The following is a 12,895-nucleotide window of genomic DNA, read 5'->3' on the forward strand; positions in this document are numbered from 1 at the left end:
TCAGGATATTATTCATTCATAGGCGACTACATTATCTCTTGGAAAGTCCAAAAGCAGCACACGGTAGCGCGCTCGTCGACTGAAGCAGAATACCGTTCACTGGCTGCACTTACCGCGGACATTATATGGCTTCGCCAAGCTCTATTGGACTTCGGCATTCAACCCGATCAACCAGCTGAACTCTACTGTGATAATATGTCTGCCATCGCCATTGCAAACAATCCAGTCTTCCACGCTCGTACAAAACACATTGAAATAGACCAAAGATTCGTCAGAGATCACATTAAGAAAAATAATATCAAAATTCTTCCAATTAGTACAATTGATCAGATTGCAGATGTACTAACTAAGCCTCTATCAACCAAGCGATTTCGTCAACTCAGAACCAAACTGACCGTTCTTCCAGATCCCTCAGTTTGCGGGGGTGTATTAGAATAAATGGTATTTCCACGCCAGATTTTCTAGACGTCTCTAGATCTGTGTTAATAGCCTCTGTTTTAGTCTATATATATCAAGTGTCTGTACCGTGTAAGATATAGCAAAGTAATGAAATTTCCTTTCTCAGCTTTCTTGTCTCTCTGTTTTTCCTCTCTGTACCGTGATATCAGTTTCTACAAAATGGGCATCTCAAACCAAATGGCAATTCCATCACATAAGACCACCAACATTGGTCTCAAATAACTCATTTAAACTTGTTGGATCCAAATCTAACTCTTAGTTTGACCTAGTTGACCAAATTAATCATGATTGATCAAATCAGCCTTAAATCACAATTATTGGGTTTAATACATTGCCTAGCTCAGCACATTGATCCCCTTTCCTTAATCATGCTCAAATTATCTCACTAGGAATCCTATACATCAAATCATGCATCATTAGCTACCCGGGCCAGTGATTGACCCAATTTGACCCAGTTGAGCTAGTAGCCCAAGCTAGCTCAGCTGGTCACTTATGATGATTATCTTTAAGGTGACTCAGAGTATGCTATTACTTATTCACCGTTAATGTTAGTACATCCTACGAACTAATAAATAATTATTTGATAACACAATAAGACTTTTTTTTTATGATTAGTAAATAGATAGTGTATCCTCTCTAATCTATCATATTGAAATCCAAGCATAATAATACACATGATTTACTTGTGACACTATAATACAATAATTCACAAGATATATTAATTATGTACACTTATTATTGTAAAGTTTGTCATTATTTGTCATATTGAGGGATTATATGCTTCATATGATTAAGCTCTCCTTTATAATTAATATTTTAAATTACATCAATCATATCATATTAATTATGTACACCGTTAATGTTGCTTTGCTGAGCTGTTGAGCTCACTCTCGTTTTCTGGTGGTTTTCAGGTTCTGGGAAAGGGAAGGAGGTCCAAGAATAGATTTCAGAGTCTGATCAGTATAGGTATTGCTTTGTACTTTTGATTTTTGTACAGTCATGGCTTTTCTGTTCTGTCTTTCTTTCTGGTTAAAAGTCATGTATTGTATTTGTAGATGATTGTTTTTAGGAAAAGAAACTATAGATGTTTTATTCCGCTGTATTTGATGATTCATAGTAGCTCTGTGTTTGTGTGTCTGTTTGAGTTAAATTATTTGGAAGATTCAGTTCAGTAACCAAATTCCATAACTAGATCCTGGTCAGTCAGTCCGCCTGTTCGTTTCCGTGTCGCGACCCGGTGCGAGCGGGATCCGTCCCGGATCGGGTCGGGTCGTGACACTGGTTGACCCAAAGTTAATCAAGGGTCCATTTGACCAAAATACTCTTAAAGAAAAATTTGAAGTTTTATCTAAACTTCAACATGACCAATTCACATCAGACCATGAAATCTCTTTTAGTGCTTCCTAAATATCATGAGTGCATTTGAATCAAATCCAAGCCTTGGTCATGCATGATTGACCAAGTCAACTCATGTTGATCAAATGACCCTTAAGGGTTCAAATGGGCATCTCAAACCAAATGGCAATTCCATCACATAAGACCACCAACATTGGTCTCAAATAACTCATTTAAACTTGTTGGATCCAAATGTAACTCTTAGTTTGACCTAGTTGACCAAATTAATCATGATTGATCAAATCAGCCTTAAATCACAATCATTGGGTTTAATACATTGCCTAGCTCAGCACATTGATCCCCTTTCCTTAGTCATGCTCAAATTATCTCACTAGGAATCCTATACATCAAATCATGCATCATTGGCTACCCGGGCCAGTGATTGACCCAATTTGACCCAGTTGAGTTAGTAGCACAAGCTAGCTCAGCTGGTCACTTATGATGATTATCTTTAAGGTGACTCAGAGTATGTTATTACTTATTCACCGTTAATGTTAGTACATCCTACGAACTAATAAAGAATTATTTGATAACACAATAAGACTTTTTTTATGATTAGTAAATAGATAGTGTATCCTCTCTAATCTATCATATTGAAATCATAGCATAATAATACATATTATTTACTTGTGACACTATAATACAATAATTCACAAGCTATATTAATTATGTACACTTATTATTGTTTAGTTTGTCATTATTTGTCATATTGAGGAATTATATGCTTCATATGATTAAGCTCTCCTTTCTAATTAATATTTTAAATTACATCAATCATATCAAGTTGGTAAAAGAAATGATGTAAGAATTATCATCTTGTTACATAAGCAGCTACATATGATATTATACTTTAAGTGACTATATTACAATGGCATATCTAGAAGGTGCCATGTGGTGTTCTATCTTGTGGAATATAATAGACTTATGCAAGAAGATTTCATTATATATTATATTTATATATGCTATAAAATTGATTTATGATTGAAAAAAATTGAATTAGAATATTTTGATTAAAAAATTTATTAAGATGATTTTTTTTAATCTTTTTAAATATTATTGCTATCAAATTTTTGTGGCACTTATTTTTTTAATTTTTTATTTAAGATTCATATAGCCAACCCTACATAAAGACTTGCTGTTATTATTGTTATTGTTGTAGAGTTTTTTTATATATGATGAGTAGGGGTATTAATGAGTAGAATTTGAATAAATTTGTGGTGTTCACATTCTATTCATTCGAAATTTTGATAGTCTTCAAATGACTTGTATATGAAATTATTCGTGAATTTTGTGCTTTTATTCGACTAATTTAAATGCAATTGCTGATTATGACCCGAATATCAACAAATTTTAATAAATAAATAAATATTAAATAATTTATCAAACAAATTAGAATAATTTATTTTTTTATGTAAGCAGTGAAGAGCCGAATAATGTTGGTGTTAATCAATTTAGTTAATTATAATTTTGAAATTAAAAAAAAATTATGAGATTAAGGCTTCATTTGGGGATAAATTATTTTGTGGAGAGTCTGAACCGAAAAAATTGTCCGGATTGTGAGTTTATACACACTAAGTACATAGTGTATATAATGTGTCATATCTGTGTACACATACTATGTACAAAATGTGTATACTCACATATCTGGACGGTTTTTCCCACCTAGACTCGGCATAGAATAATTACATCCGGTGTCCTGACGTAGTTCTACGTTCGGACGTCAGTAAAATGGTGTAAGTGCTCCTATTTTTTACCGTGCGGCCTGACGACCCGACCCAGACACGGACCGGTATTGCTATGTATTGGTTGATTTGTGCAGACCGGGATATTGCTCGGTATTGCTCGGTAACGAGAAATACCATTATATCAAGACCAATACCTAATAATACCAAGTAATACCAAGCAATACCGAGCAATACTGAGCAATACCCAAGTTTTGCTAGGTATTGGTCTTGATTGAGCGGTATTTCTCGTTATTGTCGAGCAATACCTAGCAATACACGAACATAGCAATGCCGTGTTCCGGTCCGGGTCAGGTCGTCGGGCCGCGCGGTAAAGAGTAGGAGCACATGGCGACATGTTATTGGCGTTCGAATGTAGAACTACGTCAGGATACTTGACGTAATAAAAATTAGAAGAAAAAAAGATGGATTTAAAATTAGTGATTTTATATTGCATTAAGTTTAAAGTAAATTAAAAAAATGTAAGCTCGTCTTAATATATTTTATGTTAAAATATTCTAACATTTTTTTTCTTTATTTTTATGGCACATATCTTATAATTTTTAATAGAAGAAATAAAGTTGTTGAAGAGATGATCAATATTGATAACTTTAAGGGGCTGTTTGGCAACAGCTACGATTTAAATTTAGTAAGATTTATTGAATCCTGTAAATGAGGGTTTAATAAGTCCTACTAAAATTAAAACCGGATTACTTAAATTTATTCATAATTAATTAATTATATATGATTTGCTCATTCTCTTTCTTCACTTCTGTGTTCTTTGCCATTGGACTTTGATTGCTTTGCGTGAGGTAGGCTTTTGAACAGGTTGCCAAAGCTTTCTTTGCCTCCTTCGATGGCGTTCCATCTCGTCGAATCGGAAGTCACAAAAATTCGGTGTTCTTCTTGATGGATCGGACATTTCATAAATTGAACCGTGCTTATAATCGGATGTCCACTACCTCTGTCTAGCAGAGCTCCCATTATTACTCTGACAAACTCTTAATCACCGTTCCTTTTTAACTGCTTAATCTATACCATTGATTGTACTCATGAGTAATAGGATATATACTGTGCAATGCTATGTAAAAAGATGATGAACATTAATATGAAAATCAGTCTTGGCTTGCACTCTGTTCTTCTCCATTTCTTCATACATGTATTAGTTTTTCCATTGCAGGAATTAGAGATCTATTGAATGCAGTTCAACAGTAGCGAAGGGAGCTCACTCGTTGTGAAGGTAAATATAGTTTTACTGAAAAAAGGTAACTATCGTTCACCTTTTCGCATGCTTCTTCAGCAAAATCCTGTAAATCCGTCAAACTCCAGGATTTAATAAATTTAAGATTTACAGAAGAAGTGGAAAACAGAGGATTTATTCCTCCCTGAGATCTAACAACTGCTTAAATCCTGTTTGTTGGATTTAGCATAAATCCAGCTCAAATCATGCATAAATGTTATTGCTAAACAACCCCTAAATATTTATGACATCGTAATCACAATCAATATTAAAAATAAAAGAGGGCTAAACATAATAAATTTTACATGAAAAACTTTTTGGGGGAGAAAATCAAAGGATATAATCTAATCAACCAATATTTATTATTTATATAAAATTAGATAAGGGAAATTATGAGCATGTTCACAAAATTTTTTTAGCAGGAGTATAAAATTAAAGATCATTTGATCAATAAAAATAACATCTTAGCAAGTGAGCTCATTAAGGACTTCAATTAAGCAAAAATTTAAAGAAAAAAAAAAAAAAACATTTACAACAACAACAACAACAACATCAAGCCTTTATCCCACTACGTGGGGTCGGTCACGTGAATCCTTTTTCTCCATTGTGTCCTATTAAAAGTCAAATTCTCGTTTAAATCTAATAAAGAAAGGTCATTCCTAATATTTTCTAACCAAGTCTTTTTAGGTCTACCCGTACCTTTCTTAACATAAGTCAAATCTAATACCTCTACTCTCATAACCGGGTCATCGTAAGGCCGCCGTTTTATGTGACCAAACCATCTAAGGCGACTTTCTCTAATCTTATCTTCTAAAACATTTGTAAAAAGAAAAATATATATTAAAGAGATTTTTGACAGTGTGACAATTGCTCTATGACATTATTTTTGTGATGGTCAATCATCCCCTCTTCTTTGATAAGATCAAAGCTTATGCTTTAGATATCCTCCATTATATACATAAAACACCACATATCTTCTACATGATCGTGATATTTTGGCCCCTCTATAAGCTAAAAATAGAGATAACATCATCATTCTTACTAAAAAGTCTCGCACTTTCTATCATCTAACTACTCTAGATATTTACCATAAAAAGGTCACTATATGTCTCTCTATAAGTCGTACTAATTTTTATAAGGCTTCAGTTAAGAAAGTTTTTTTGCTACTTTCTAAAGTAATTTTTTAGTACAAAATTCTTTTGAACCATACATTTTTGTACTAGAAAGCAGCAAGAAAGCCATCCCAAACGAAGCCTAAGGTTTCGTTTGGGACCATTTTTTTCTGCTTTTTAAAGCAGCTTTTTAGTACAAATTTTTTTAATTTTGTACTAGAAAGCTGCTTTAAGAAACAATAAAAAAATCGTCCAAAACGAAACCTAAGTCTTGCATTGCTTAGTTTTAATTAAGGGTGCAACTTAGTCAAATTACAATCAATCGTGTAATTGAGTCAAGTACAATAGTTAAGCAACTCAGAGGTCAATAACATACAAAAATAAATTTTTAATTAAATAAAATGATTAAAAAAAATATTTATTTACACATTATAAGGAATGGAAGCAATAATTCAAATAAATTGACTAGTGAAAATAAAATAGATAATAATACAACCAATTTAAGGACATACCATGTGATTCTCCATTTGTTTTTTTCCTCTATTCCATTTTATGCCATGTTGGCTATTTGTCTTTTCTATGTTCTTCTAAATGCATTATAGATTTACTTCAATTTTAAGGATTTGTTTGGTTGGACAGAAATAATCGGCTATAAAAATGAGAATGAATTGGCTCAATTTTTTTTTTTTAAAAAAAATCAATAAATTATTTATTTATTTTTGATAAAATAAGGAAGTAAATAAATATATAAAAATCACAAAAGCTATAGAGATGATATATTTCCTCCAACTAAAGAATGTAATATAGCTTCCATTAGATTATCTTAAGGTATGTTTAAAATTGAATTTAATTAATTTTGCATTCATAGTTCGCTCATAATTATCACTTGAAATATGTAGTTGATGATGACGAAGTGCTTAAATGTGAAAAGTTTATGCATTTGAGATGGAAGGTTTACCCATCGCTGCTTGTCCGGGTGGTGAAGAGCCGGCTGGGCAAAGCCTAGGTCCCGGGTTCAAATCCCTTGGCAAGCAGTGAAAGACTTAAGTGTTGGCCTGTGTAAATTGGTGTGGGTTGCATGCTAGGTCGACCGGGTAATAGTATATTTTGTCATATATTTTAATTCTTTTTTTTTTTTGTTCATTTCATTTTTTAATAGTTTCAGATGTTACTCATGCCAGAGAAAGAGAACTGAATATGATATGCATTCCTCAACACTCAACGCACAATAGAGTTGATAAAAAGGTATGCATTCCTCCTCCAATGCAATGCCGTTTGTTCATCCTGTGCGGGAACCGGGAGCCGCAGGATGGCCGGACCATCTCGTGCAAGAACCTGGAGCCGCAAGATGTGTCGTTTGGTGAAGCTTTTTGAATTACAATTACTCTTCATTGATTAGGTTACTTATAAATTTTGCTTAATTTATAGTGAAATATTTGTTTATGTTTTATATACTTACTTGATGCCACATTTATATTTTGTGTTATTTGTTTATATTTTATAGACTTAGTAGATGCCACATTTAGGTACTTTGATCAGTTTGATATGAAAATGAAATTTAGAGCAAAAGTATTACATGAAAATTTTTCATTCATTTTATGATTTTTAACAATATTATTATTTATTAAGTTATCCGATTTGACCCCGGTTCTATCGAATCTATAGAATCGTGAACCTCTCCTTCTGATTCGTTGTCTGATCCGATTTTCAAAACCTTGATAATTAGAGTCAACTCTCTATTTGATAAATTGAATCTTCTTGTACTTAATTGATCAGTCCAATAACATAGAATAATGAAAAATTCAAGTAAAAAATAGTGATGCTTATAGTCTTTTAACGAAGGACTAATGATGATACATTGCAAGAGCTTGGGGCTTAGTTGAAGTAGTTATCATGAAACCTATGATTTATATCATCACAAGTAACAAGCAATTGCATAGTTATTATTATTATTTTAATTAATAATACGCTCCATTGTGTATTTTCTCTTATAAATAAAATCCTTCACACAATTTATTATCATATTCTATAAACTCTTAGATAGATGATACTCACTAATATTCATTTTTAAGGAATTTAGGGAACCACATTTTATAATGTAAGGCTGTAAATAAAGTTGATGAATCAAGCTGTATCATCATTATAAATTATTTTTGCAAATATGAAATCATTTATCGACATCAAGCAGCCAAAAATCCTTTAGACTTAGGCTTCGTTTAGGACGACTTTTTTATTGCTTTTTAAAACGGAGTTGTGTAGTACAAATTTTTTAATTTTTGTACTAAAACTCCGTTTTCAGAAGCAATAAAAAAGCCGTCCCATTTGTGACGACTTTTACTAAAAAGTTGTTTTACAAAACAATAAGAAAACCGTCTCAAACGAAGCCTTAGGCCAAAGGGGCCTCGTTTGGGACGGCTTTATTACTGCTTCTTAAAGCAGTTTTTAGTACAAAATTTAAACTTTTTTACTAAAAAGTTGTTTTAAAAAGCAATAAGAAAGCGAGCTTCATTTGTGAGCTTCTCTAGTACAAAAATTTTTTGAATTAAAAAATTTTATACTTGAAAGCCGTTTTATGAAGCAGGTACAAAAGCTGTCCCAAACGAAACATTGGAGTGACTTTTTTACTGCTTCTTAAAGCATTTTTTTAATACAAAATTAAAAATTTTATACAAGAAATTAGCTACTTTAAGAAGCAGTAAAAAAACCGTCACAAATGAAGCCTTAGTATTATAACTGAAGAAACTGTAGCTGGGAGCGAGATACCGGAGAAATGTAAAAGAGAAAGTATTTCTTATTATTCATGATGTGCTGAGGCTACAGCACCTTATATAGAATACAGAGAAACTATAAGAAGAGTTAATTACAAGTAGACCTATGAATCTTCTAGAGCGGTACAGAGATATTAGTGGCTTTATATTCTTGGTTCTTATATGTCCCGTCAAATTGATGATCCTGAATGATCGTCAATTTGAGACGAAGTTGATGGAACCGAGGAGTGGATAGCGGTTTTGTGAAGATATCCGCCACTTGATCTGTTGTGCTAATAGGATGCAGATTTATATTGTTCTGTTGGATATGATCACGTAGAAATTTTTGATCTATTTCTATGTGTTTTGTTCTTGAGTGAAACACCGGATTATTGGCCAGTGCAATAGCAGACATGTTGTCGCAATAGAGATTTGTGGGATAGTTTTGTTGGATGCCGAAATCAGCCAAGAGTCGACGGATCCATATGATATCGGAGGTTAGTGAGGCAAGTGCCCTAAATTCTGATTCGGTTGAAGATCTTGAGACTGTTCTTTGTTTCTTTACCGTCCACATGATTAAAGATTCCCCAAGAAATGAGCAGTAACATGAAGTTGATTTTCGAGGATCTCCCACCCAATCAGCATCTGAAAAGGATTTCAAAATAAGATCAATTTTGGTAATTGGTAAACCAAATTGTGATGTACCTTTTATATATCGTAGTAGTCATTTGAGCAGATAGAAATGTTTTGGATACGGATCATGCATATTCTGAGATAGTAGATTGACACTGAATGCTATATCAGGTCTTGTTAACGTGAGATATTGTAGAGCTCCCGTAATACTTCGATATAATGCCTGATCGGTGGAGAGCTCATCGGAACGGAAGTTTTGTACATGTAGGATTTGAGAGCGCATTGCAACTGAGCAGATTTGCTTGCTGTAGGATTTTGAGCGCGTAATTTTCCTGTGACAGAAAGTAGGAGTTCTTATGTTTTGATATTTTAATACCGAGAAAGTAATGAACTTCTCCTAGATGTTTCATAGAGAAGACAGAGCCGAGTTTTGCTAGTATAGAAGAGATTTGCATCGTGTCATTTCCTGTAATTAATATGTCATCAACATATATTAGTAAGAAAATTTGAATATTGGCTTTGCGATAAATTTATAATAACTACCTTTGTGCCACTATCTCCTCCTACTTTAAGAAGTCAATCAAGTCGTTAGTATATTTACCTGAAGATAAAGCTACTCATGAAGATATCAGAGATTATATCTACAAAGTTATAGATAATTATAATGATCAATTTAGTTTGAAACTAGAGATAATGCATCACTTTAGTGGAGCATAACCCAAAATTTCAATTCCTCCAATTGAATTATTAATAAATTACTATCTTGCTTTTTTTTCTTAAATGATATATCTATATCCATTCAACAATAATCTCTCATATATTTGTCTATTGCTCCCCAAAAAATTTTAATTTTATATTTTTGTATACGTAAGGATGATACAAGATCAGTCAGCTCATTATCTTTCAATAAATGATGTAGGTGATGACTAGCACATACTATATGAAGAAGTAAATGATACTATGAACATACACATTACAGATGATGATGACCATATTGATGTTTTAATATTAAAACGTCCAACCAAGTAATTATGATTCACTCAACTATATTAATCTTAAATATGTTGTGTTAAAGCTGATAAAATACACTCTATTGCATCTATCGTAAGTAAGACATGTTCAAACTAATACAAAACGTATTTGAAATTATTTTAAATAATATTTGAATTTTATTCAAATAGGATTCGAACGATGTTGGAACCCTGAAATTCACTCTCTTTGAATCGAGTCTACCATGATCTGAATTTTGGGTAATAATAAGTCTTTCACAATCAAAAGATAGATATTTTGATTCAAAATAAATTTTGGAATATATGTAGTCAAGAAAATAAATAATTAGCATATTCTTCAATTATGTCTATGATGAGATATTTAAAGTAAATCCTAGAAAATCTTCTCCTATAATAAACAATTCTTCTTGATATGTTGGCTGAGTAGTTTAGCAACTAGTTAGGATGTCTCGGTTCGAATTACTCATGCGTTATATTTGTGAGTCCGGGCGCCCTCCTTTAATTATCCTAAAAAAATTTAACTTTTTTTTTTTAATAAAATTTAATTTAATTACAATCGCTGCACCCTACGGATATGTCCTTCCCCTTCCGCCCTCCCCAATTCAATTCCCACCGGCGCCTCCTCGAGCAAAAGCTCTCAGACCTCCATAAATGCTACGACCCTATCTCCCTCAGCCAAATCCACACCCAAATCTTCCGCCTTTGCCTCCACCGCGACCCCTTCGTCGTCCCCAAGCTCATCTCCGCCTACTCTCTCTGCCGCTGTCCGTTTGCTGCCGGCGCCGCCTTCGACCTTGTCCCCGACCCCAATTCCCTCCTCTTCAACACCCTCATCCGCGCCTTCGCTTACAACTCCCTCCCCTCCCTCTCCTTCACCACATTCTCTCGCATGCAGCTTTCTGGCGTCAAAGCCGACTCTTTTACCTACTCTTTCCTCCTCAAGTCCTGCCACGGTCATCCTCGCCGCGTGCAAGCAATCCACGGTCAAGTGGTCAGGCTGGGGTTTTCTGCAGATATATTTGTTCCCAATTCGCTCATAGATTCGTATTCTAAAGCCGGTGAACCTGGCCTTGCCAGAAAAGTGTTTGATGAGATGCTGCTGAAGGATGTGGTTTCGTGGAACTCTATGGTTGGGGCGTTGGTGAGAGCAGGGGAGATTCGGGATGCACGGAAAATGTTCGATGAAATGCCTGAGAGGGATATTGTGAGTTGGAACAGCTTGTTGGATGGATATGTTAAGGTGGGTGACATGGATACTGCTTTTGATTTGTTTCAGAGGATGCCCGAGAGAAATGTGGTATCTTGGTCTACTGTCGTGTCGGGATACTGCAAGAAGGGAGACATGGAAACGGCGAGGACGTTGTTTGATGAGATGGGTGTTAAGAATTTGATAACTTGGACGATAATGGTGTCTGGGTATGCTGAGAAAGGTCTTGCTAAGGAGGCTTCAAGCCTGTTGGATAAAATGGAGGAAACTGGATTGGAACTTGACGCTTCTGCTATTGTTAGCATTCTCACCGCCTGCGCCGAGTCAGGCTTGCTTGGTTTTGGTAAGAGGATTCACGCTGTAGTAAAGAAGCACAAATTGAGATTTAGTACTCAAATTAACAATGCACTGGTTGATATGTATGCAAAATGCGGCAATTTAGATGAGGCATGGAGCATCTTCGAAGAAATCAAAGAAAAGGATTTGGTGTCCTGGAATTCTATGGTTCATGGCCTTGCCATACATGGTCACGGTAAGAGAGCTTTGGATCTCTTTGCTCGAATGGAGGAGGAAGGTTTCTTGCCTGATGGTGTTACCTTCATAGGTGTGCTTTGCGCTTGTACTCACATGGGGCTTATCAAAGAGTCTCGTAGGTATTTCTCCACTATGGAGGACTATGGGATTGTCCCTGAGATTGAGCACTATGGATGCCTTATTGATCTTCTTGGCCGCCGAGGTATCCTAATGGAGGCTTATAATCTCGCCAAGACAATGCCTTTTGAGCCAAATGCCGTAATATGGGGTAGCCTTCTCAATGCTTGTAAGGTTCATAACAATGTAGACCTTGCTGAGAAGGTTGTTGATGAATTGATGAGACTGGAATCATCAGATGTAGGGAACTTTGCAATCATTTCTAATATATATGCATCTGCTGGAAAATGGGATGGAATGGCTAAGGCTAGATTGAAAATGAAAGATGCTGGCGGGCAAAAGCAGGCTGGATCAAGTTGGATTGAGCTCAATAATGTTGTTCATGAGTTCACAGTTGGAGATAGAATGCACCCTCAGACGGATAGAATTCTTAGAATGCTTAATAGGTTGGGGAAACATTTAAAGCAGCTTGGATATGTAGCAGCTGAAGTAAATGTTTGATGCTTTGTAAAGAATGAATGGAGGCTAAATGATTCAAAGAAATTGAGCTAAATTGAAGAAGAATGACTACATTTCCATGGAATTTCAACCTTTCTGTGAAGCATATTGGATTAAGAGTATTGCTGTGCGGATTATTGGAAAAACCGGACCTTGAATCCGTAAGACCTTTTTTTAAAGTGCCTCTCAAGCATAGCTGTTGTGCTTTGATGGACATGAAAT

General features: G+C 34.5%; 1 protein-coding gene across 1 annotated transcript; it reads left to right on the forward strand.

Annotated features, from left to right (window-relative positions):
• The first annotated feature begins 10,862 nt into the window (after window positions 1-10,862).
• On the forward strand, window positions 10,863-12,705 carry LOC110112126 (pentatricopeptide repeat-containing protein At3g29230-like). The gene has a single exon (XM_020844223.2). The coding sequence runs from the start codon at window positions 10,892-10,894 to the stop codon at window positions 12,674-12,676; it is 1,785 nt and encodes a 594-aa protein (XP_020699882.1). The 5' UTR covers window positions 10,863-10,891; the 3' UTR covers window positions 12,677-12,705.
• Window positions 12,706-12,895: the final 190 nt, after the last annotated feature.

This window comes from Dendrobium catenatum, unplaced genomic scaffold (genome assembly GCF_001605985.2).
Source record: "Dendrobium catenatum unplaced genomic scaffold, ASM160598v2 fragScaff_scaffold_1482, whole genome shotgun sequence".
NCBI lineage: Eukaryota > Viridiplantae > Streptophyta > Magnoliopsida > Asparagales > Orchidaceae > Dendrobium > Dendrobium catenatum.

Excerpts from the sequence above, each read along its gene's own strand:
- LOC110112126 (XM_020844223.2), top strand. The coding sequence starts at position 10,892 with ATGTCCTTCCCCTTCCGCCCTCCCCAATTCAATTCCCACCGGCGCCTC.